Raw genomic sequence first — 26,093 nt, 5'->3', positions numbered from 1 at the left:
TTATACTCACCTCTTGTGTCTTTTAGCCTGAGGTGAGCCACCCAAGTGCTTTGGTAAAGCACATTTGGAAGTGAGGGGAAACCCTTTATATAGGTCCCTCCAAAACAGCGAAGTTTTTGGCGCAAAAAAAGGCCCGCCGGGCTAGATAAGTAACCCGCTGGGCTAAACAGTGGCCCGCCGGGCCAAGCTAGTAGCCCGCCGGGAAAACCGGGATAGCAAGTTTCTCCCGGTTGTGTGAATATCTATGATATTAACAAGTGTGTGAGAGTGTTATTAACTAGTGTTATTACCACTTCGCGGTTAACGTGATCACGTGAATGAAATCCCTGACTAAGGGTCTAGATTTTCAGAAATTTTTGGATTATGGTCCAATTAAGGTTCCTATGGGCCAATAGCATCAATCCATGTGTAGGGAGGAGATAAATCCAATTTTGTAAAAGAAGATACCCAAAAATGAGTAAATGCTCACATAAGATGAAGAGTTGACTATGTACAAGGTTTATTAGTAAGAAACTATGAGTAATATCAAAAATATGAGATATTTTGGGTATCCAAAAATGAGTAAATGCTCACATAAGATGAAGAGTTGAAAATGTACAAGGTTTATTAGTAAAAAACTATGAGAAATATTAAAATTATGAGATATTTTGGGTATCCAAAAATGAGTAAATGCTCACACAAGATGAAGAGTTGAAAATGTACAAAGTTTATTAGTAAAAAACTATGAGCAATATTAAAAATATGAGATATTTTGGGTATAATGATTCCATTTTGACACATATGTAAGGAAGGGGAGTTCTTTAAAGGAGGTGCATATTTCACATGCTTGAATGAGTTTTAACTCAAAAATAATGTGATATTTTTATCTCTCCTCTCTCTTGAACCAAACCAAATCAAAATGGAACCAAACCGAATCAAAAAAGAACCAAACTAGGTCCAAATCTAGTCCAAATTCAACCAAACTGAATTTGGAAAATTCTAGAATTTAGTTAGCTTTGGTTAGAGCTTCCCTCTCCTATAAATAGAACATGAGTCCTTTGAAAAAAATAGAAGAATTTTACTATACTAGAGTTATGCTGAAATAATGCTAATTTCTACTATTCTCTAAAATTCTCTCCAAATTGAAGAAATTGGAGCTTCCCTCTTTCTTCAATCCCCATTGGTGGCTCCATCAACATACTTAACCAATTTATTGGTTGGGGGCCTCTACCGTGAACAAAGAATCAAGCAATTTGTAAGGTAATTAGTGAATTTTGATCATTTTCTATAATTTCTCAATGTTTCTCTCTTCTCAACCCCTCTCAAGCTTGAGAAGCTTAATTGGAATGGTTTTTGAATGTTATTGAAGTTAATTGATGAATGGTAGTGAAGAGTTACATAATTTGATGAATGCTATTGAAGTTAATTGATTAATGATAGTTAAGAATTACATAAATTTTGATTTATGCTTAATTCTAATGGTTTTTATGTAATTTCTCTCTCTCACTCAAGAAATGGTCATACTCATGACCCATTCTCAATCCAAATAAAGCTTTTCATAAATCTTTTCCTTAATCCAAGAAAAATCTATGCTTGAGATCAAATTGATGGCTTTTTTCTATGCTTTTAGTTTATGTATTTCATGAATATTAATGATTCAACCCATTATTGGGTTAATGATCCTATTAGGGATCATTCTAATCATTTCCTTAATGATAATCTTTATCCTTCAAAATAAATTGAGATTTCTCAGTCACATAGTAGCGGAGCTATGGCAAAAATTTTATAAAAATTACACATAAAATAATTTTATTCAAAGCATGAAAGGAGAACTTCCTACCATATTCTAGGAATTATCATCCTAGATTAATTGAAAGAATTTTATTGTAATCATGGAGAAATTGATTTTTATGTTATGCATAATTGATGATATTTTATTGTAAAAGTGTTACTTTTATCATATTTGGATTTCATGCATAGAGGTATGCATAAAAGAATTATTATTTTAATATAAAAGTGTTTCTTTTATCATATTTGGATTTCATGCATAGAGGTATGCATAAAAGAATCATTATTTTAATATAAAAGTGTTTCTTTTATCATATTTGGATTTCATGCATAGAGGTATGCATAAAAGAATTATTATTTTAATATAAAAGTGTTTCTTTTATCGTATTTGGATTTCATGCATAGAGGTATGCATAAAAGAATTATTATTTTAATATAAAAGTGTTTCTTCTATCATAATTGAATTTCATGCATAGAGGTATGCATAAAAGTTGATTATTTTATTATAAAAGTGTGACTTTTACAATATTTGGATTTCATGCATAGAGGTATGCATAAAAGTTAATTATCTTATTATAAAAGTGTGACTTTTATCATATTTGGATTTCATGCATAGAGGTATGCATAAAAGTTGATTATTTTATTATAAAAGTGTTACTTTTATCATATTTGGATTTCATGCATAGAGGTATGCATAAAAACTGATTATTTTATTATAAAAGTGTGACTTTTATCATATTTGGATTTCATGCATAGAGGTATGCATAAAAGTTGACTATTTTATTATAAAAGTGTGACTTTTATCATATTTGGATTTCATGCATAGAGGTATGCATAAAAGTTGATTATTTTATTATAAAAGTGTTACTTTTATCATATTTGGATTTCATGCATAGAGGTATGCATAAAAATTGATTATTTTATTATAAAAGTGTGACTTTTATCATATTTGGATTTCATGCATAGAGGTATGCATAAAAGTTAACTATTTTATTATAAAAGTGTGACTTTTATCATATTTGGATTTCATGCATAGAGGTATGCATAAAAGTTGATTATTTTATTATAAAAGTGTTGCTTTTATCATATTTGGATTTCATGCATAGAGGTATGCATAAAAGTTGATTATTTTATTATAAAAGTGTTGCTTTTATCATATTTGGATTTCATGCATAGAGGTATGCATAAAAGTTGATTATTTTATTATAAAAGTGTTGGATTTCATGCATAGAGGTATGCATAAAAGTTGATTATTTTATTATAAAAGTGTTGCTTTTATCATATTTGGATTTCATGCATAGAGGTATGCATAAAAGTTGATTATTTTATTATAAAAGAGTTACTTTTATCATATTTGGATTTCATGCATAGAGGTATGCATAAAAGATATTCTTTTTATACTAAAAGTGTGATTTTCATCATAAATGGATTTTATGCATAACTTAGATGCATAAGAGAAATTCTTTTATTCTAAAAGTGTAATTCTTACCAAATTGAATTTATGCATAGGAAGATGCATAAAAGAATGGAATTTCAATTCAAAAGTGTTATTCTCATCCAAATTGAATTTATGCATAGGAAGATGCATAAAAGATTGAATTTTAATTCAAAAGTGTCATTTTCATTCAAAATGAATTTATGCATAGGAAGATGCATAAAAGATTGATTTTTATTTCGAAAGTGTTAGTCTCCTTAAATGGAATTTATGCATAAATAAATGTGTAGAGAAATCTTATATAAGAATTCTCCTGTATTCTATATATAGATATGGGAAGTGATAGGGTGTGATAAGAGGTGTATGAGATGTGATAAGATGTGTATGAAAAGTGATAGGATGTGATAAGAGGTGTATGAGATGTGATAGGATGTGATAAGATGTGTATGAGATGTGATAGGATGTGATAAGAGGTGTATGGGATGTGATAAGATGTGATAAGATGTGTATGAAAGTGATAGGATGTGATAAGAGGTGTATGAGATGTGATAGGATGTGATAAGATGTGTATGAGATGTGATAGGATGTGATAAGAGGTGTATGGGATGTGATAAGATGCATATGAGATGAGTTAGGAAGTGATAAGATGAGTCAAGATGTGATAAGATGTGTATGGGATGAGGTGAGAAGTGTATGTGATGGGATAAGATGTATATGGGTTGTGATAGGGCAAGAATGGATGTAGATACGGATGTGGATGTATGTATGAATGAGGATGTGAAAATGGATGTATGCATGTAGATGTGGATGTATGCATGTGAAAGTGGAAGTGGATGTGGTTGTATGGGTGTAGATACGGATATGGATATATGTATGTGGATGTGGACGTATGAATGAGGATGTGAAAAATGATATATGCATGTAGATGTGGATGTATGGATGTGAATGTGGATGTGGATGTGGATGTATGGATATGGATATGGATGTGTATGTATGAATGTGGATATGGGATGTGGATGTATAAATGAGGATGTGAAAATGGAGGTAAGCATGTAGATGTGGATGTATGTATGTGAATGTGGATGTGGATGTGGATGTATGGATGTGGATATGGATGTGTATGTATGAATGTGGATATGGGATGTGGATGTATAAATGAGGATGTAAAAATGGATGTATGCATGTAGATGTGGATGTATGGATGTGAATGTGAATGTGTATGTGAATTAATGTGTCGTCGATATAAGGAAATGGATGAGAATGAGTACACATTGAATGGAATGTGAAATAAGTAATGTGGACTAAGGAGGGATAATGTGGAAAGACGAGAGTTCGATTTAGAAACTGTATTTTGTGACTGTTTGTAAATGACTGTTTTATTTCAAGAATGCTGGGGAAGCATTTTAACCATCTTGTGGATTAAGATCATGAAGACCTAACTGTTAAAGTTGCAACTGCTGACGGAGAGTCAATGGAGGACGTCTCGCGTAGCAAGGTCGACCGAGGTCTTGACCAGCCTCGGTTTGATTTAAATGGTGAGCTTCCCGGTACGGTGGATGAGGGACCAAGGAAGCGGCCTATGAGTGAAGCGCTAGGTCACCTGTGAGGATCCTAGAGGGTGCTGACCATACGGTGCTCGGGCTCTGGGTCGCCGAAGATACCCACACGTGCATCGTGGAAGATATTGGAACAAGGAATAAGAGTTGTTTTCTGAAACCGGGCATGGATCTGGTTGATTGACCTTGCTGGTCCTCAACGGATGAGTCCATGGCTCTTTTATATGGATCTGTGGGTTGATCTTGCTGATCTTCCACGGAGATTCCATTCTGTTATATGAATATATTGCCGGTTACTATGAGCTAGGAACTATGGAAAAGGCCCCTGAGTGAACAGGTGGTGAGCGTTCTGGTTGCCAATGATGCCATAAGTATACCGATGAATAAATGACTGGAAATAAGGATTCAACCAGAGACTATGAGGATTGTCATCAGTGACATAATGGTTTCATTAAAGGATTGTTTTAAAGTTAGCTGATGCTTAGAAAAAGGCAATTTCATATTGGGTGTGTAAGTGGTGTGACTAGTTTTATGTTTGCATGAACTTCCGGCTAGGGGGCCTTGGAACTCTTTTCCTTGGTACCCGGGACAAAACTCTTTTCTCCCGGTTGTGTGAATATCTATGATATTAACAAGTGTGTGAGAGTGTTATTAACTAGTGTTATTACCACTTCGCGGTTAACGTGATCACGTGAATGAAATCCCTGATGTCAGGGCTCACAGCCACCATCACATAGACAATCCCCCAGTCGTGACTCCACCCGCAGGTAGGAAGAGTGGGAGTGGAGGATGCGGCGGGTGCTTTGGTGGGGGAGGTAGTAGGGCACGCGGTGAGAGAGGAGATAGAGGGAGAAGAGTTAGAGGAGACAGTTTGGAAGAGGAGGAGATGAGAGAGGTGGAGGGAGTGATCTGCTATGATGTGACGGATAGGGGCGGGATAGTGATGGATGCGAGGGGGAAAGAGGTATGATAGTACATATTACAATGGTACAGGTTGGTGGGGCATAGTGCATTCCTCCTTAAGGTGACCTTCCTAATTACATTGAGTACATGCGTGGGGTAGTATCAAACTAATTTAAAGATCAAAATAGCCGATTAGTTGGGGAGGTGATAGAGGCTGTACATAGTCGGTACCCCAATCCCCCACATGCTACATTCTCGGATGTATGGGGAAGGACGTGAATAAGGGAGATCTTTAGTAATAAAAGATCCGACCTTAAAAAACGCGCGTATGATGATGGGCTAAATGTAGCTGCGGGTGTTATCCTGCCGAGAAACCTGCCAAGCGAGTGGAAGGAGGCAAAGAAACGAGCAGAGGGTGGCGTGAAGAGAGCAGGCAACATGTGGAGGCACGACGGATCCAGATGGAGACCATTGGATCTTCGCATTTCGGATCTAGCGGCGTCGAGTCATGGGAGGCAGAGTTCGTAAGTATCTTGCCACTTTATTTGATTGTTTACTTAATTCATTGATTCTATGATTGTTTTAATCTTACAAATTGTGTTGATTATGATACAGTGACGGGTTACGGGGAGGAAGCCCACAGTCCACGATACTAGGTATGCTCGTCGGCATAGCAGACGTGACACGTGGGCCATCTTTAGAGCTGAGGGACGTATTACGGACGCGCAGTTTGAGATGGCCATGAGACCATACGGTCGACATGTACTTGAAAACTCTAAACGAATGATTTTGGTTTATTGAATTACATATATATATACTTATATACTATATATTACTTGAACAGGCACAAGCTGCTGATGATCCACCCGTCGCCACTGAGAGGGTGGACGTGAGCACTACTCATCGGACATTCCGACCGATGTGAGCTCATCTGAGCATGGAGGGAGCACCGAGTCATCATCTGGGTCTGATTAGTACTCAGACTTATAGTATCACATTCCATATTGAGGATGTGGTTGTATATAAATTTTTGTAACTGAAGCCATGGGCTACTTCGACATATGGACTCCCTGGTATATATGTGTACACATAAAATTTTGATAGTAATATTGAATCGTGAATCGATAGTATTGCATTCATGTCTGTCTTGAATCGTGTATTGACAATGTATGCATTCATGTCGTTCTTGTCTTAATCTTCCTCGTGGATGGTCCAATGCACCCAAAAAAAAAAATCCAGAGAGTGTTATTGGGTGCTGGAATAGCATTCAGGTACCAAATAGCACTCTAGATTTTTTTTTGCTCTTGTTCGTGTGTATAAACGCGTCGGATCTGCAAAAAGTCGCGTGTATATACGCGGATAATCTGTAAAATATGCGTGTATAGACGCGTCAAATCTGTGAAATACGCGTGTATAAGCGCAGCTAAACTGACAAAACGCGTGTATAGACGCTTCTATCACCGCGTCTAAGCGCAGCTGAACTGACAAAACGCGTGTATATGCCCGTGTATCAGCGCGTCTAAACAGTCCTATACACGCGCTTTTACACGCATGTCTCTGGCCGCGATTATACACGCGCTGATACACGGGCCCGCTACTTTTTTTCACAAGTCATTTTTAGCGGCTAGGAGCACGGGTATGAGCCCGATCCCTTGTAGTGAGGAAGTGAGTAGGTGGTAGCAAAGATTTAGTAAGCAAGATTTATGGATAAATCTCGTAGTGCATATAATTAATCATGATAAAACATCGTCAAAAACCCCCATTCTCTGCACTCAAGAGTTGTGCTACAAAATGATGTGTGTTGGGGAGGCGGTGATGGCCATGCATTGAATTGTGCATGCATAGAAGTCGCACTTCATGGGTTGGCTCCCGCCCAAATATTTATGTTCAAATTGGACTCAGTGGTTCTGCTGTGAACAAGTGGGCTCAAAATGGACTTTGTGTCTAGGATGGTAGACACATGCATGCACACTTGTTGAACACTCCAATTTGCATTAAGGGGGAGCGTTGAGATTGGCAATGCCAAATTGATGGGGGTGAGAGATGAGTTGATAAAATTGATTGGAGAGATTCTATGCACACACCCAAGTTTACATTGAGGAGGAGTGTTGAAATGTGTAATGTAAAATGAATGGGTTATTTGGTTGAGTGTGTGAAAGTACCTTATAGGTGCAAGATATTGTGGTAAGATAAGAATGCCGCATGTGGTATTGTATGGTATGCGAGTGTTAAAAGAGTGGAAAAGGGAGTGCCACATGGATGATGATGTGTAAAGTGGGATAAGGCAAGAAGGCCTATATCATTGTATGTTTCATTGTAAATACAATAGAGATCTTGTGTTGATTGAGTGTGCAATAACTCTCTCTCTCTCTCTAGCCATGGAGTTTTTAGTGTGGTATAACCCACCTTAATCTTATGCTTAATCTCAAGTGTGTCTTAGGCCATGATCAATCCCATATTAGGATTGCTAACAATTAGCTTAATCTCAAGTGTGTCTTAGACCATGATCAATCCCATATTATTTTTGCTTACAATTAGCTTAATTCACTTGCATTAGTGAAGGTACCATCATGGATTTTAACATGGTATCAAAGCTTCCCCTCACCCCACGAGCTTCTCTAACCCTCCATTTTATTAATATTATCTTTTAATATAGCACTAATCCCATCTTATCCTCTTCTCACCTCTAGAGCTGATTTCTCTCTAGTCTCTCTACCAATGGCCAAACCCTTTCAGGAGCACATTGTTCATATAATTGCTAAGCCACACCTCCAAGGATTCAGCCCAAATTGATCCCAATCAAGTGTAGCAAGCAAAAATGTCAATTTTCTTATCTTAGGGGATGTTTAGCAATGTTATAGGCTATCTAGATCCCAAGCTTCATGTTAAATGATCCATCGATTGAGCCACAACAAAGAACATTATTAGTCTTCGGGGCTTTTTTGCTAAATCTCAGTGATTTTTACATGTTTTGAGCTGATTCTTGGGCTAAATCCCTTGCTCCTCATTAAGAGAAATAAGGCTATACAGAAAGCTCCCTCAAATTCCACTTCAATCAGCTCAATTGAAGACTCCAAGATTTCAGCATGCTAATCACTATATTAGAAACTAATCATATAATTAACAAGCAATTGAGGCTATCCTCAAGAAACTCTAGAAGAAAAAAATTAAAAATTGAAAGCACACACGCTACTTGCATTTCATCTTGTTTAAAGCACCCACATTGCCAAGTTGTACAAGAATTTGCACTGTCAATTAAAGCATCATAAGCTCATTGGTAAGACCTTCTTATTATGGCAACATCAACAAGCATGACTTCGCATATGTAGAGAAGATTAATGGGGAAAGGTTCCACACCTGGGCTACATAGATGAAGTACCTTCTAATGGCAACATCAACAAGCATCACTTCACATGTAGAGAAGTTCAATGGGGAAGGGTTCCACACGTAGGCTACATAGATAAAGTAATGCATAAGAAATTGTGTCAAATGAACCAAGTAAAGGGTAGGTTGAAAAACAGTACCAGTCATTGTTGCTTATTGGTTTACACCTGGGAACTAGTCTTATTCATCACAATGACTCTAAGGAATATGCAAAGTATGCATAGGATACATTGAATCTCATGTTTGGAGCTAAGGGAAAGAACCAAAAAAATCACTTTTAAAAGAACACGGAAGGAATATAATGCACTTATCATAACCTTGAAGAATCTGCCAGAGCCAACATTTGATGGATGTGTCTTCTCCCTCTTAGATAAAGAGAGATAATTAAAAGGAAGCAATCCCAACGCTGTTCATTATTTATTGTTTAACAAAATCAATGTGAAGTGTTGAAATTGTGTTATAGGAAAGGAAAATTTCAAAATGAATGTAGGTTCAAAGATAAGCCATTTAAGTGTAATCACTGCAACAAGTTTGGGCATAATGAAGAATATTGCAGATTGAAGAGAAGTGAAGGTGGGGACTACTTCGACCACCTAGTTCTCGAAGACATCCCTAGTGATCATCTCTTCTAAAGATCAATGAGGTAAACACCACAAATACCCTAGCCATCTGTTATAAAAGAGGGGTCACCATATGAGTAGACACCCCTCTTATCATTTTATCTTGTTTGTTGTGTGTATCTACTTGACCACCTGAGAGTAGCCAGTTGAACACCCAGGGGAGATGATGTTTATCCACCTATAACCTACATTAAGGGGAGGTGAAGTATTGTAGAAGTCACATCCAACCACCACTACAATAGAATGAGGGTTTAGCAGCAGTGAAAATAGCAACGCTTTTATAACTAGAAGGGTACGAAGATATCAGACCCATTTCGTTTTGCTAAAAAAGCTTCTATTTTTGTTGCAATGGGTTCGCACAACTAAGTAGCAAAAATAGCAACGTGATTTTGCTTCTTAGTAGCGAATGTACTACATAGTACATTTGCTACATAGTAAAAAAAAGCTCGAGCAGATTGGGGAGTTTGCCAGTCTGCTCCAACTCATTTTTTTGTAATGTAGACACAATAAGAGTAACATAACTTTATATGTCCTACTTATCGTCATGGACAAGTGTAATGTAAAACTTGACAACTACAAAAAAAAAAAGACAATTGAATTCATGGTTTTAGGAATGTTGAAATTCAATTACAATACTTGGCGGAATTACATAAGTGTATGATTCCAAAAAGCTCATATACAAAATAAAGCGTAATGAAAATCCATGGAGCTAGTGGGTACATTGAGGGGGTCTACATCTCATGCATTGCACTTATTATTGTTCCTTGCATCTCCACCCCCTTCTCTTCTCACTTTTCCTTTGCTTGGATATTTGCACCACCGTTTCTAATAACATGATCCTAAAACACAATAAAACTAACACAATAATTGAAAATTAGTTTTGCAAAAACAAAGAGGTTTAGGGTTTAGGAATGTATTTACTTGTCATGCTTGCCAAGCATGTCCTCCAGTAATAACAATATATCCTTCGTCTTGCACCCTTTTTCAAATAGAGCTTCCAAACCCCGTTGTAATGCAAAATCATATGCATCTTGTGTAGGGAGCGGTCCACTGCTTCAAGCTATAGACATAAAAACAAGTTGGAGTCACTTTATGAGGTTATGAATCTTTTGAAATACGAGGGTGTTGGCTTTGGCGGCGGGACCTTGACAACAAAGGCCTTGGCGAAATCCTTTGCCATCCGCATTGCTTCAACCATAGAAACTGGCTTAGCATTTCTCACCAAGGTATCCAAGGGTTCGTTCATTCCCCGAATGAACGTAGCCATCAGCTATTCTTCATCCACCGGCGGTGGCGAGTATTTGAGGAGGAGAGCGAATGCCTGGTGATATTCCTCCATAGTTCGGCTTCCCTCGGTTAGCTCCAAGAACTCGTTCATCTTTGTCTCCAAGAAGCCTGTAGGACAAAAACTCTTTCTGAGGTATGCTTTGAGATCATCCTAAATCTGGGTGTTCCAATCCAAGCAGTTTGTCTCACAGTGGTTCCTCCACGCTACTCTGGTTGTTTCTACGATCTTCAGCCTGGCAAGAGCCGCCTTACTCTTTTCGTTGTAGCCTGGCAAGAGCCACCTTACTCTTTTCAATACCTTTGATTTTATGTTTAATGAAAGCAGATAAAGTTTTAAATGTGAGAGATTTTGAATGTGGGTTGAAAATAACAATAAGGAAAAAACCTTAGTAGTAAAATGTTTTTTCGCACACACTACCCAAAGCAAGCCAAAAAGGTCTCTTCATATGCATCAGATAAAGGAAGGATCCTAGAGTGTGTCAATAAGGGCACATGCATTCTCACGTAAGGAAAAAACCAGCATGGCTAGCAACTAGTTTTAGGAAAAAACTGGCCTTTGGTGTATTTTTCATGGCTGAAATTGGAAAAATCCAATGGAAATTTATGTTGGCCTTGAAATGACGGTGAAGATTTTGTGAATTTTAGTTTTAAAACCGGTCGGTTTGTAGATTTTTGAAAGTCTCTTTAATCTGAGTGGTTGAGAAAAATGTCATTTTCAAACATTGGTTGTAATATGTACAGTTTAAACTCACGTGTGTTTACTTTACAAATCGTGATGACTGTGCAGCATGAGACTTGCAGGCCCTCTTGTCCTGGTCTCCTTTAATTCTCTGACACTGTCGGTTATGGGAACAAGGCCTACGATCAAGAGCTGTACTGTGTTTGAGAAATATTTTTAGTGTTCGAGAAATATTTTTTAGTGAAGTAGTATCCTTCTCACCATGAGGAGAAGGCAATTTTGAATGAACATTTTCTTCATAATTTCATCTCGTTATTACTATATTTTTTTTGGTAAATTTGGAGATTCAAGGCATATTACCTTCTCGGCTTATGAGTGGGACTTTTTAAAGTTGCCGCTCCAAGACACAATACTGTAACAGTGTAGACTCCCGAGCCACGTGGCCGAGCGACCTCAGGCAACAGTGACTTTAAAGCTCGTCGTTCCTCTCCAATTGTATTCACATCGCCACCACTACATTACAAGGTACTATATCGAGCGTGCAAATGGCTCTGGAGGAAGATCTCGGCACATTTGAATGGCGAGACATTTTTATGGAAACACCGCCAGAGCTTCATGTCTCCAGCTTTAATTATTATATCACGAATGGCGCACAAGAAGTAGAACAAGCTCGAGCGCAACTACTGCTTATAATGATCATACGGCAACACCGCAGTCACCACTAGTTTCTTGCTGTCAAGAGGAGGACGCACTAATTAGCGGCAATGCTTATTGGCCATGTGTGCAGTCACCACTAGTTTCTTTCTGTCAAGAGAACGCACTAATTGGTGGCAATGCTTATTGGCCATGTGTGCAGAAATTATACTCATTATCACCTGTACTACCTGCACAGCTAGAGTTGGACGCAAGCTTAAACTCGAGCACAACTAGCGCTAATGATCATACGGCAATACCGCAGTCACCAAGTCTAGTTTCTTGCGGTAAAGAGGACGCACTAATTAGCGGCGATGCGTACTGGCCATGTATGCAGAAATTATACTCATCCTCAACTTCAGTAGGGTTGGGCTTAATTTTTCACAAGAAGAAGAAGAACCACAACAAGGTTTTTCAATGTCGATTTCTTGTGATAGTAAGGTGTCCAATAATCAATTATAAAAGAGATGTCGAATTATGATAATAATAAGGTGTCCATTTATGAGATGCTACTGCGCCACTCCTCCTCACCTGCACTCCAGTATTGCAGATGGTGCTGATCGAGAATAGTATTGCTCCAGCCGTCGAAGAAGTGGTTTCACAAATTATGAATACTAATTTCAATCTTTTCTTCTTCTTTTTTTTGGTTTGTTTCTAGCTAGAATTGATGAAGGGTAATAGTACCAATACCCACAATCATTTGCATAGCAGCACAAGCATAGCGGACTTGCATTCTTGAAATTACGATTAATAATTATTTTTTTAATTACAATTAGTTTTCACGTAAGCATGGCCTACTGCTGCGGGTGGAGTCACGACTAGGGGATTGTCTACGTGACGGTGGCTGTGAGCCCTGACGTGACGGTGCTTGGGAGAGTGTGCGTGAGTGTGTCTGGGACGAGGTATGTCTCCTCGGTGGGTGTGGAAGAGGAGAAGCTGCATGCCATCTCGTCGGTGGGTGTGGAAGCTGCATGCCATCTCGTCGGACTCGTAGGCATAGACGGCAGTGGAGTGCCCTGGATACTCATGGTAGGGGTATAGACACCAGGCATGGAAGGAGGGGGATGGGCTTACATGTACTCTGTAAGCTCAACTGGACCAGGATGGCGCCCAAAATGATTTAGCATCTCCATCAGCCAATTGCTGTACGCAAATGGATCGGATGAAGAACCTGGATCCATAAAGAATCTGCAAAAATAAAAGTATATACATGATTGCATCAAAGCACAAATGCAAGCTAGCACATATGATTTTCCACCATCAAACTGACATCACTATCTAGAGAATTCACATCTTCAACAACACTCAAAACTATAGAGTTATCCTCCTACAACTCTTCAAAAACTACATCACTATCACCACAACATCCATCTTGTGTAGTTATCTTCAAACGCTGCACACACATTATTGCATGCATAATTATCACCATCCTCATGTACATCATGGGCTGTCTCTTGACTCACACAAATACCATCATCCAAGCCACCTATCAGCTCTAAGACCATAGAATGGGGAAACACAGTCGCGTATATACACCCGTCCAGAAACGTGTGTATACACCCGTCCAAAAACGCGTGTATATGCGTGTGAACCGTCTGTGAAGACAGGATACACGCGTTCCTACACGCGGCCTGCGAAAATTTTTTTTTGAAAGCGACCGACCTCCGACAAATCGTCCTTATAAAAGGCCCACTGTCGCCCCCTGTCACAATCGTTCACCAGATGGCAACCAGAGAAGGAGAAGGACGGAGACAAACCCATAAAGGAAAGAGGCAATAGCATAAACAAATCTGAGAAAAGAGACAGGGCAAAGGACAAACTGACTCACCTCTGAAAAAGTGAGTCTTCTTTTTGGTCGGTTTCCTTCACCCGTGTGTGCTCCTTGTTTGCTCCTTGCACTTAGGTTTAGTGCTCTGTTGGAAGAGGCGACGACGAAGGAGAGTAGATCTATTTTTTGAAAATGTTTATTTGGGGAAGATGGGTTATTTTTAGGTTGAACAGGTCGTCGCATGTAAAATTGCATGTATTTTTGCGTTTATGATAAATTAGCCCCGTTTATACACGCAATTTTTAGGATGTAGCTGCGTTCATACACGCGATTTTCAAGATGTAGCCACGTTGATACACGCGATTTTTAAATTTAGCCGCGTTAATACACACGATTTTTAGGATGTAGCCGCGTTAATACACGTAATTTTTAGGATCTAGCCGCGTTAATACACGCGATTTTTATACTTTCATTAAAATTTGATTATGATTTTGTCTTTTCTGGTTTGTACATAGGATGTCATCAACCTCCTCAAGCAGTTCTGGTGAGGATAAGACAATGCGTCATCGTAATCGCGATGTGTGGTTGGGATAAAGGATCAAGTGTATGTGTAATCGATGTCAAGGATGCATTGTACGAGTACGTCGAATTACCTTGAATCACATCTCCATGTATGGAGAATGGAATCAAACAGGTTTAGAGGTGAGTAGATATAAATTGATAGTATTCAAATGACTCATGGTATCCAAATTAAATTAATGGAGTTGTAATATATATACTCTAGTTGAAGCAGGATGCAGTACCACACCCTAACATGGTGCCCTACGCGCGGCGAGAGCACGCAAAGCGTCAACGAGATGATGCTAGAGCTTCGGGATCTATTGTCAGAGATGAGTGGGAAAGGGATGACAATAGCCCTGCATCCCACGAAGTTGTGGAAGAGGAAGTGTTTGATGATATGGTGCGGTATCTTTTTAAGGATGATCCCAAAGGTATGGACGACGATGATATGGAACAAGAGCATCTTTACAAGTTTTACAAGGCTTTACCGACACCGGTTTTTGAAGGGTGCACATTCTCTATTTTACGTGCTTCACTTGAACTACTCAATATACAAACAATTTATGGATGGAGCAATGCAAGTCTTGATGCATTATTGAAGTAAGCATTCTAACTTGCAAATTTGAATTAGTGTTTTAGGGTATAAGGTTTAGGACTAATTGATGATATTGGATGCAAGCTATTATCAAACATTGTAATAAAGTAGGAACTTTATTAAATAGGGTTAATAATGGGGGCAAGTCCAGGTATAAAAGAGGGGGCTTGGCCCATGGATGTAACTTTTGATGATCATTTTTAGAAATTGAAACTCATGTTTCTTGGAGCTCATGGCTTCTTGGCTTGTGGAAGGCTATTTCCATTCTCTTGGTGTGAGAGACTAAACACACTTAGGCATCATGTTTACATGGTGATTACTCATATTTTCATGCATTACATCCCTTCATTCCAATTGGTATCAGAGCTCTTGATTTTGATCATGGGCATGCATGGGTTGTTGGGAAAATTTGCTTGAAAATTTGAGTTTCTTTTAATCTTTTTCTCATTTTCTTGTAATCCTTGAGTGATTCTTGACAAATCTTCTCTAATCTTGCTTAATCTCATGGATATAGTGAGCATTTCATGTAGATTGCTTAGATTTTGAGTGATTTTGGCCATTTTTGCCCTTTCTGGACCAAATCTGGGGGTATGGACCAAATTTTTTTGAAAAGTTTGGACCAAATTTGGGGAAAATGGTTAATCGTGATTAGGAAACTTAATCCAAAAACGTTTTTGCTTCTGTGGAGTTTCCTGCAACCCTAGCCATGGTTTTCCTCAACCAAACCTTCACCAAATGGCAAGCAAAGTTGGGGGAATCAATCAGAGGCAAGGTATGAAGACATTATGTGAATTTTGTTCATCAAATCGTGGAGAAAAGAAGGCGATTTTCAGCGCAGCCTGACGGCGAACGGCGCCGTTTTCATGGGGAAATGGAAGCCTAGTTGCTTCATAAGCCTTCCTTGGAGCATATGCTTGCTCTACCTCATGATTTGTTAGCATTTTCAAGCCATTTTCATGAGCATTGTTGACCTTCTACATGGCTGCAAATCAGTGCTAAAAGTGGCCACGTTTTTCATCAATATGAAGCTCCTTCAACAAATTTCAGTCATTGAAGCTTAAGGGATGCCATTGGTGAGTGCCTTCATCAATTTCTAGCAATTTTGAAGCATTCATTGGGGCTTTGGGAGTTGATTGGGGTTCATTACATTGAGAAACCCTAAATTTCAGAAATGAAGCATTTAATGGCAAATCTATGTAGCATTGGTTGGAATTGAAGCATCATTCACATATCATATACACCATTCATATGCCATATCCATGCTATGGATTGCCATTTGACAAGCTCATACCATGCCATGGAAACATGCTCATTTTGATGCCATATGGACACTAGGAATGCAATTACATATGCCTTGACTTTGGTCTTACAAATGCTTATGCAAATGCCAAATGCCATGGTGAGGGCATTGTGATTTGATGGTTGATGTTGGATTGTTTTGATGAATGGAGTTATGAGAATGAGCATGAATTCATGCATAATGATTCATGAGAATATTGTAAATGGCATGAGTCATGCCACACACATGTAAGTGATTTTACCTTCATCCCATTTGTAAATTCCAAACACATACACTCACCATTGCATTCACTTTCATTTCCTAGTGAATCTAGCAATGTGTGAGGGTACCTTGGCGTTGGTTGGAGAGGCCAAGGGGAGCATGTTTTGAATCTACCGTATCGTGATTGCTTTGGGAAAGCGATACGGTGGAGGATTAGGTACATGGTGGTGAAGACATGGCCTCAACCTTCACCTTGGAGGAAAACTTGGTGAAGGGGTGAGAAGGGCTTGGCCGGGAGATCGGCAAGCTTCAACGCGCGTCCTCAACAATCCTCACATCGACTTTATGGATGCATTTGGGCAATGGGGCCCCCTATTCCATCATATTGTGTGGATGTTGCTAATGCCTTGATGGACAAAGATTGCATAAGAGCTTTCATGGCATTGTGGGATGCAAAGAGCATTGTATTTTGATTTCAGAAATTGCATTTTCAGTTGAGATTTGGCTCCATTTACAAAGGAGACTATGGCGAAATTCTTCCAAAATCTTGACTATGCATGGCAATTGAGGTTGGTGAAACATTAATTGCAGACCTTGGGATGCAAAGGAAGTGCAAAAGGTGCTAACAAAGGTGTGGGAACAAGAAAGGATCATTGGGGGCACAAAAGGGTCACTTGGGTAAGAAAATTGCAGATTTACAAAACCCTAATTCAGTCCCAAACCTTTTGGACTGAATTAAAGGTGATCATACGAACTCTTAGTGCTTCCTTAGAGCTACCCAATGAGCCCTTAACCTCTCCGTTTCGATATCTCTTTGGGGTAGAAATTAGGGTTTTTGCAGAAACAGTAAACCCTAATTCAATCATAGGGGTTTTAAGGTCTTCAAGATCTAATCACATAGGCTCGTAGTACTCATCGAGGGCTTCGATTTGAGCTAAGAAGTTTTGCATTCGGATATTTCTAGCTCAAGTTATGCTCAAAATACTATTTCAGCCTATAACCCTGTAAACCCTAAAACAGAGAATAGTAGCACTTCTCACCTCTTAAGGGTCTTTGTATAGTGGTCTAGTACACCTCATTAGCTCTCCAATAAGCTCTAGACCACTTCAATCGGACATCCCTACCTCAAGTTAGAGCCAAATCTTTGAAACCGATACTTTCCATGGGAACGAGGACAAGAGGGCGACCAAAGCATAAAACCTTGACTCCCGACGAGGTAGAGGGAGAAGAAGCAATTATGGAGCAAGGAATCTTAGATGCTCCGGAAGATACTTGTGGGCATACTTCAAGGGAAGTGCATGAAGAAGTGAATGTTGGAAGTGCCCACAAGCCCACCCCACAAGCGTCACATACCATCCCCATCGATTCGATCATGCAAATGCTGATGCAAATGAATGCGAAGATGGACACGATGGCTACAAGGGTGGAGGTCAATGATAGACTTGATACTATGGCCACAAGGATGGAAGTCTTGGAAGAGAGGGTGGCTCGGCCAATGAGCCAACCTTCATTTGATAGTGCACTACAAGACAATGCTGCCATACACGCGTTTCATACACGCGATAAATTACGAACGCGTGTATGGTCGCGCCTGTATTTGAATAGAATCGGGCGCGTGTATTTTTGCATTTAAATTCGCGTGTATATTTGCATTAATAAACGCGTGTATAAAAGCGTCTATATACACGCAGTAATACACGCACCTATACACGATAATATTTACGGGGTAATACTCGCTATTATACACGGATAAATACACGCTACTATACACGGATTAATACACGCATGGCAGAGAAAAACTGAAAAAAAACTGAATTCCTTTACAAAATTAAAAACTATTTTCCTTAAACCATCTCATAGTACATTACAGTATACATCATTACACAATCCCACTACATGCATTTACAACAATGAAATATATTCAAGAATAAATCATATTGCATATGAGATGATGGAAATGTCATCAATTTAGAACATACAGTGACGGATTGGTTAGGGTTCGATCTCATCTTCAATAAGATCCATCCTTGCCAAACGATCAACATCAATATCCATTTGATCAATTGGTAAGGCTACGATTAAATTTATTCCACTATCGATATTCTGTACTCCATTGATAATGGTATCGATGTCCTGATCATCCTCATCAACATCACCATCATCCTCAATGGTAGGGTCATTCTCATGATCATGAGAAATGGCATGCTCATCCTCATTATCACGATCATCTCTTATTTCTTGATCATGGATCACAACATCTTCAATGGCATGTTCGACGTCATCTTCATTGCGGCTTGTTACATCCTCCATATGCTCCATATCAGTGAATGTATTATACATCACTTTGGAACGTGGTGCAATAGGGATGACGTACCACCATTTGATGTCATGCACCATTGGTAGATAGATAACCTACTCAAATACACACAGTACAGTAATTAATTAGCATATCAAAAGTCAAGGGGTACGCGAGCTTAGATATATATGTACATGAAACACATTAGTAAAAAAATGCATACCTGCTCACATTGTTGTGGCAATACGAGCCTATCTTTCTTTGTTTGCCAGAACTTTGTAGAGTCAATAGTTACATATCCACTTGCATGGCGTTTTATCGTTGCATCAGGCCCTTTTTCCACCACGTTCATTTGCCATTTGACATCCAAAACATACACAAAGAAGCGACGAAAGTCAAGCCTAAATATGTCTTGGATTATGCCACAATAATCATCCATTTTTCCATTAGCTCCCTCAAAGCTACTAATGACACCGCAATCTTGTGTATTTCTCTTTTCATCAATTCTTTGTGTTCGAAAATGCTTGCCTTCACACCATATAGCATTGAACATAGTGCACTGGACCAAAATAGAAACAATATTTGTGTAAGCAATGTGAATAAATATTAAAAGAAAATCACTTACAACTAATGCAAAACATTAGTTCTATGTACCTTTGACATGCATCCTCGTGCATACTCCCATTCTTCCGCCGTGATATGCAGCCCCTCGTCACTCTCTGCTCTCTCCATTTCCTCATGCAACCAATCAACATGGATATCATTCGGAAGTGTTGCTAGATGCTTAGGGTACGCCTTCCGAGAGCCATGTTGCCTCCGAAAGAGAGCTCTTTCTGCTTGCCTTTTTGTCTTTGCATCCTCATATCTTGTAACCCATCTGCTCATCACATCACTATTAAGGATACAAGTGAAATTGAGATCATCAATCAACGTTCTGTCAATTACTTTACTCTGTCCTTTTCCTTGAGGCACAATAGAGGTCATCCTCAAGTCCTCTTCATTGCTCCATAGTCGTGGCAAAGAGCTGTCCACCTGACCAAGAAATTCTGAAATATATACAAGCGACTCTTGTATCAACCAACCCTCGGCCATGCTTCCTTCAGGCCTTGCACTTTGCCTCACAAAGTCTTTTAAGGTCTTCATGAAGCGCTCTAGGAAGAACATCCAACGTGCATGCACAGTACCACATAAAGCAATTTCGTCCACTAAATGCACAATGAGATGTAGTTGACTTGTGAGAATGGTTCGCGGAAAAGTCTCCTCTACCAAACAAACCACCTCCACTGCCATAACACGCGCATCATCCAACGTGGCTGGATCAATTGCTTTGGAACTAACATATCTGAAAAATAAATAAATAGTACGTTATACCTCATGCACGTTCATTTTGCAAGGTATAATGAAGGGTGATCTGAGCATGGGTTTTACATACCTCACAAGCTCGCCCATCTTATAAATACATTTTTTCAAACTCTTATTCGCACAATGGTCGATGCTAGTAGGTAGTATGAACTGCGCACATAAGAGCACATTTATGGTTTATGGCATTACAAAATTTAATTTCAACGTACGTACAAGACTTGGAAAACACTTACTTGAAGCATCTTGTGCCAATTGTGGGACTTCAACCCATATAGTTGCTCAACGCCTCTTTTCTTAGTGGTTGTAAAGGCTCCCTTCAATGATCTCATGCATCCAGTGGGAGTACGCAAAGTGGTGATGGCCTGCTTTACCTGCTTCTCCTCTTTCTTTGATATAATCCATGGTGCAGGCGGAAGACGAACGTGCCCACCCACCTCTCGTGGCCAAGCTTGACGCATACGTCCTGCGACCCGCAAGTCCTCACGTACGCTAACATTGTCTCGTTTACCAGTAATATGTTCCCAAATACCAGATCCCACATTCTTGAAGATGTGCATGGGATCAAGAAGATGGTTGATCTTAAGATGGGTCCAATATGGCAGCCGGAAAAAAATGGAGTACCTGCACAAGGGATTGCTCTATGTGACCTTTAATCCAATTAGAGACTACACAAAACAAGATTGAAAAAACATCACTATACCTGTTCATGCCATCTGGAGGAAGAATAGTTGTAGACTCCCAAATACGCTTCCAATCTTTTGCACGAAGTGTTTGTGGAGGAATGTTACTCTTACTAGCAACATATTTAGGATGATCTGAGGGGAGAAATCGATGATGATTATCGAATATAGTCTTACACAAACCATCAGCATACTCATGTACTAACGAAGGGCCACAAACAGGACATGCATGTTTACCCGATGTTTTCAAACCTGTTAAAATATAAATAAAAGTTAGAATAATAAAGTCAAACCGTCTAATTAATATATATAGCCAATAGTAATAGAGTAGGGAGGTAATTAGACGTCTTACCAGAACAATCGCTGTATCCTGGAAAGTCATGCATTGTCCACATCAACACTGCTTTTAAGTCGAAGTGTCGAGAGGAGGGAGGCCTACTAATGTCCACCACCGCAACACCTCTCCATAGTTCCTCCAACTCATCAATCAGTGGTTCAAGATAAACATCCATATGCTTGACTTTATGTTTCCCTGGAATTAGAAGGGATAACATAAGATGTCCCTTCTTGATCGCCATTGATGGTGGAAGGTTATAATTCACCAGCACAACTAGCCACACGCTGTACGCGGTGCTTTTGAAACCAAATGGATTCACTCCATCCATACCCAGGCCAAGTCTCAAGTTTCTGGGCTCTGTTTTAAAGCTGGGCCACTCATCTTCAATATGCTTCCAAGCAGGAGTGTCTGCGGGAATTCTCCACATGCCATCATCCGATCGATGTGAGGAATGCCATGACATGAGCTCTGCTATAGATTTGCACTTGAACATGTGTTTGATGCGAGGAATTATAGGAAAGTGTCGCAAGACTTTACGAGGTACATCAAAACTCTTCATATCTGTTCTGTACCTTGCTTCACCACAAGTGGGACATGTCAGAGCCTCCTTATGCGTCCCACGAAAGAGAATGCAATCATTGACGCATGCATGTATTTTATCATAATCCAGTCCTCCAAGAGATGTCACATAGCGCCTCGCTATGTCTCTTGAGGTGGGCAGTCTATTTTCCTTTGGAAGCATATTTGACAATAGCCTGCATCCAATATCATCAATTATAATTAGTCTTAAATCCTAAACCTTAAACCACTAATTCAAATTTATAAGTTAGAATGCTTACTTCAACAATGCGTCAAGACTTGCATTGCTCCATCCATAAACTGTTTGTATATTAAGTAGTTCAAGGGAAGCACGTAAAACTGAGAATGTGCACCCTTCAAACACCGGTGTCGATGAAGCTTTATAAAGATGCTCTTGTTCCATATCATCGTCGTCCATACCTTTGGGATCATCCTTAAAAAGATTTCGCACCATATCATCAAGCACCTCCTCTTCCACAACTTCGTGAGGTGCAGGGCTATTGTCGTCCCTTTCCCACTCATCTCTGACATTAGATCCCGAAGCTCCAGCATCATCTCGTCGACGCTTTACGTGCTCTCGTCGCGCGTAGGGTACCATGTTAGGATGTGGTACTGCATCCTGCTTCAATTTATCAAATTATATGTTACAACTCTATTAATTTAATTTGGATACCATGAGTCATTTGAATACCATCAATTTACATCTACTCACCTCCAAACCTGTTTGATTCCATTCTCCATACATGGAGATATGATTCAAGGTAATTCGACGTGCTCGTACAATGCATCCTTGACATCGATTACACATACATTTGATCCGTTGTCCCAACCACACATCGCGATTACGATGACGCATTGTCTCATCTTCCTCAGAACTGCTTGAAGAGGTTGATGACATCCTGTGTACAAATCAGAAAACACAAACTCATTATATATTTTTAATGAAAGCACAAAAACGCGTGTATTCACGCGGCTATCTCCTACAATTTGCGTGTATAAACGCGGCTACTTCCTAAAAATTGCGTGTATTCACGCGGCTAATATCTGCAAAACGCGTGTATAAATGCAGCTAAAATAATGTACACGCGAATATACCTGCGTTTATATACGCGAACATAAACGCACCCATAAACGCGGCGGCATATTTAAACTAAACATAGCCCGCCTTCCCCAAATATAGATTTTGAACTTAGAAATCAACAGTGCGCCTGTTTTCGCCTCTTCCAACAGCAAAGAGGGAGCAGAGAAAGGAGCACACACACGGGAGAAGGAGGGAGCAGAGAAGGAGCAGAGAGGACTCACTTTTTCAGAGGTGAGTCACTTTGTCCTGTGCCTTGTCTCTTTTGTCAGATTTGTTTACTTTGCTCTTTGCTCTTTGGGTTTGTCTTTTTGCACACGATTGGGTTGCTGCATCCTGACAGGGGCGACAATGGCTGGTCCTTTTGTAAGGACATTCTGTTTTTGTCGGGGGGTCGGTCTTTTCGAGAAATTTTTTTCGCAGGTCGCGTGTAGGAACGCGTGTAGGAGCGCGTGTAACCTGTCTGCAGAGTTTTTCCACGCGCATATACACGCGTTTTTTGCCGGGTATATACACGCGTTTTTTGCCGGGTGTATACACGCGTTTCTGCAGACAGAAAACTGCCGCGTTTCAGATTTCAGGGTTTGCAGGCATTTGACTTGTGTAATGACAATGTGTGAGTCAAGAGACAGCCCATGATGTACATGATGATGTTTGTTGCAGGTTCTTTATGGATATTCCAGGTTCTTCATCCGATCCATTTGCGTACAGCAATTGGTTGATGGAGATGATGAATCACTTTGGGCGCCAACCTGGTCCGGTTGAGCTTACAGAGTATATGTATGTCCATCCCCCTCCTTCCCTGCCTGGTGTCTATACCCCTGTCGCGAGTATCCAGGGCACTCCAGTGCCGTCTATTCCTCCGAGTCCGACGAGACGGCATGCAGCTTCTCCTCTTCCACGTCCACCGAGGAGACATACCTCGTCCCAGACACACTCACGTACACCCTCACAGCCACCATCACGTGCTCCCTCAGAGCCACCGTCATGTCAGGGCTCACAGCCACCGTCACGTAGACAATCCCCCAGTCGTGACTCCACCCGCAGCAGTAGGAAGAGTGGGAGTGGGGGAGGATGCGGCGGGTGCTTTGGTGGGGGAGGTGGGGGAGGTGGGGGAGGTAGTAGGGCACGGGGTGAGAGAGGAGATAGAGGGAGAAGAGTTAGAGGAGACAGTTCGGAAGAGGAGGAGATGAGAGAGATGGAGAGAGTGGTTTGCTATGATGTGACGGATAGGGGCGGGATAGTGATGGATGCGAGGGGGAGGGAGGTAATGGAATACATGCGTGGGGTAGTATCAAACTCATATAGAAATTGTTTTATTAAATTTAAAGATCAAAATAGCCGATTAGTTGGGAGGTGATAGAGGCTGTACACAGTCGGTACCCCAATCCCCCACATGCTACATTCTCGGATGTATGGGGAAGGACGCGAATAAGGGAGATCTTAAGTAATAAAAGATCTCACCTTAAAAAACTCGCGTACGATGACCGGCTAAATGTAGCTGCGGGTGGCTATCCTGCCGAGAAACCTGCCACTGCGCACAAACGCGAGTGGAAGGAGGCAAAGAAACGAGCAGAGGGTGGCGTGAAGAGCAGGCAGCATGTGGAGGCACGACGGATCCAGATGGAGACCGTTGGATCTTCGCATTTCGGATCTGGCGGCGTCGAGTCATGGGAGGCAGAGTTCGTAAGTATCCTGTCACTTTATTTGATTGTTTACTTAATTCATTGATTCTATGAATTGTTTTAATCTTACAAATTGTGTTGATTATGATACAGCGACGGGTTACGGGGAGGAAGCCCACAACCCACGATACTGCGTATGCTCGCCGGCATAGCAGACGTGACACGTGGGCCATCTTCAGAGCCGAGGGACGTATTACGGACGCGCAGTTTGAGTTGGCCATGAGACCATACGGTCGACAGGTACTTGAAAATTCGTAACGAATGGTTTTGGTTTATTGAATTGCATATATATATATATATATACTTATATACTATATATTACTTGAACAGGCACAAGCTGCTGATGATCCACCGGCCGCCGCTGCAGAGGGTGGACGTGAGCACTACTCCTCGGACATTCCGACCGATGCGAGCTCATCTGAGCATGAGGGGAGCACCGAGTCATCATCTGGGTCTGAGTAGTACTCAGATTTGTAGTATCACATTCCATATTTAGGATGTGATTGTATATATTTTTTTGTAAACTCAAGCCATGGGCTACTTCGAGATATGGACTCCCTTGTATACATGTATGAAATTTTGATAGTAATATTGAATTGATTGATCGATAGTATTACATTCATGGCTGTCTTGAATCGTGTAATGACAATGTATGCATTCATGTCGTTCTTGTCTTAATCTCCCTCGTGCATATGTTCTTCGTGGATGGTCTAATGCACCAAAAACCCTAAACCAGAGAGTGCTATTGGGTGCTGGAATGCTGGAACAGTATTCAGGCACCAAATAGCACTCTCTGGATTTTTTTTTTGCTCTCTGTTCGCGTGTATAAACGCGTCAAAACTGCTAAAAATTGCGTGTATCTGCGCGGATACACTGGAAATAACGCGTGTATACACGCGTATAAACTGGCAGTAACGCGTGTATAAGCGCATCTAAATAAAAGAAACGCGTGTACAGACGCAAGTAAAAACGCGGCTGGGACATTGGAACTGAACAGGATGCGGCTATACACCCGTGTATAACTGCGTCTAATAGAATAAGACGCGTGTATACTGGCGTGTATTAACGCGTCTGAAAAAAAAAACGCGGCTAAACACCCGTGTATACGCGCGTCTGAGAGGCACTGTACACGCGTTTTTACACGCATGTCTCTGGCCGCAAGAATACACGCGCTGATACACGGGCCCGCTACTTTTTTTCACAAGTCATTTTTAGCGGCTAAGAGCGCGGGTATGAGCCCAATCCCTTGTAGTGGTGGTCATGGTGTTTCACATGCAGGCAAGCAATATGGGACAGCTTTTGAAGGCCGTAGGGAAGGCAAGCTACC

General features: G+C 40.2%; 1 protein-coding gene across 1 annotated transcript in view; it reads right to left on the bottom strand.

Annotated features, from left to right (window-relative positions):
- The window catches only part of LOC147624208 (uncharacterized), a 47,254-nt gene extending 26,290 nt beyond the window's left edge, over positions 1–20,964 (bottom strand). The window contains exons 1-3 of the mRNA XM_086820035.1: positions 20,641–20,964; positions 20,478–20,557; positions 20,278–20,387 (exon numbers count right to left, since the gene is read on the bottom strand). Of these exons, the coding sequence (XP_086676161.1) occupies positions 20,278–20,387; positions 20,478–20,557; positions 20,641–20,964 (514 nt within the window). The remainder of the gene's footprint in view (positions 1–20,277; positions 20,388–20,477; positions 20,558–20,640) is intronic.
- Positions 20,965–26,093: the final 5,129 nt, after the last annotated feature.

This window comes from Cibotium barometz, chromosome 25, assembly GCF_041138505.1.
Source record: "Cibotium barometz isolate CiBa-2024 chromosome 25, ASM4113850v1, whole genome shotgun sequence".
Taxonomy (NCBI): domain Eukaryota; kingdom Viridiplantae; phylum Streptophyta; class Polypodiopsida; order Cyatheales; family Cibotiaceae; genus Cibotium; species Cibotium barometz.
This window is presented reverse-complemented; position numbering and strand designations above follow the sequence as displayed.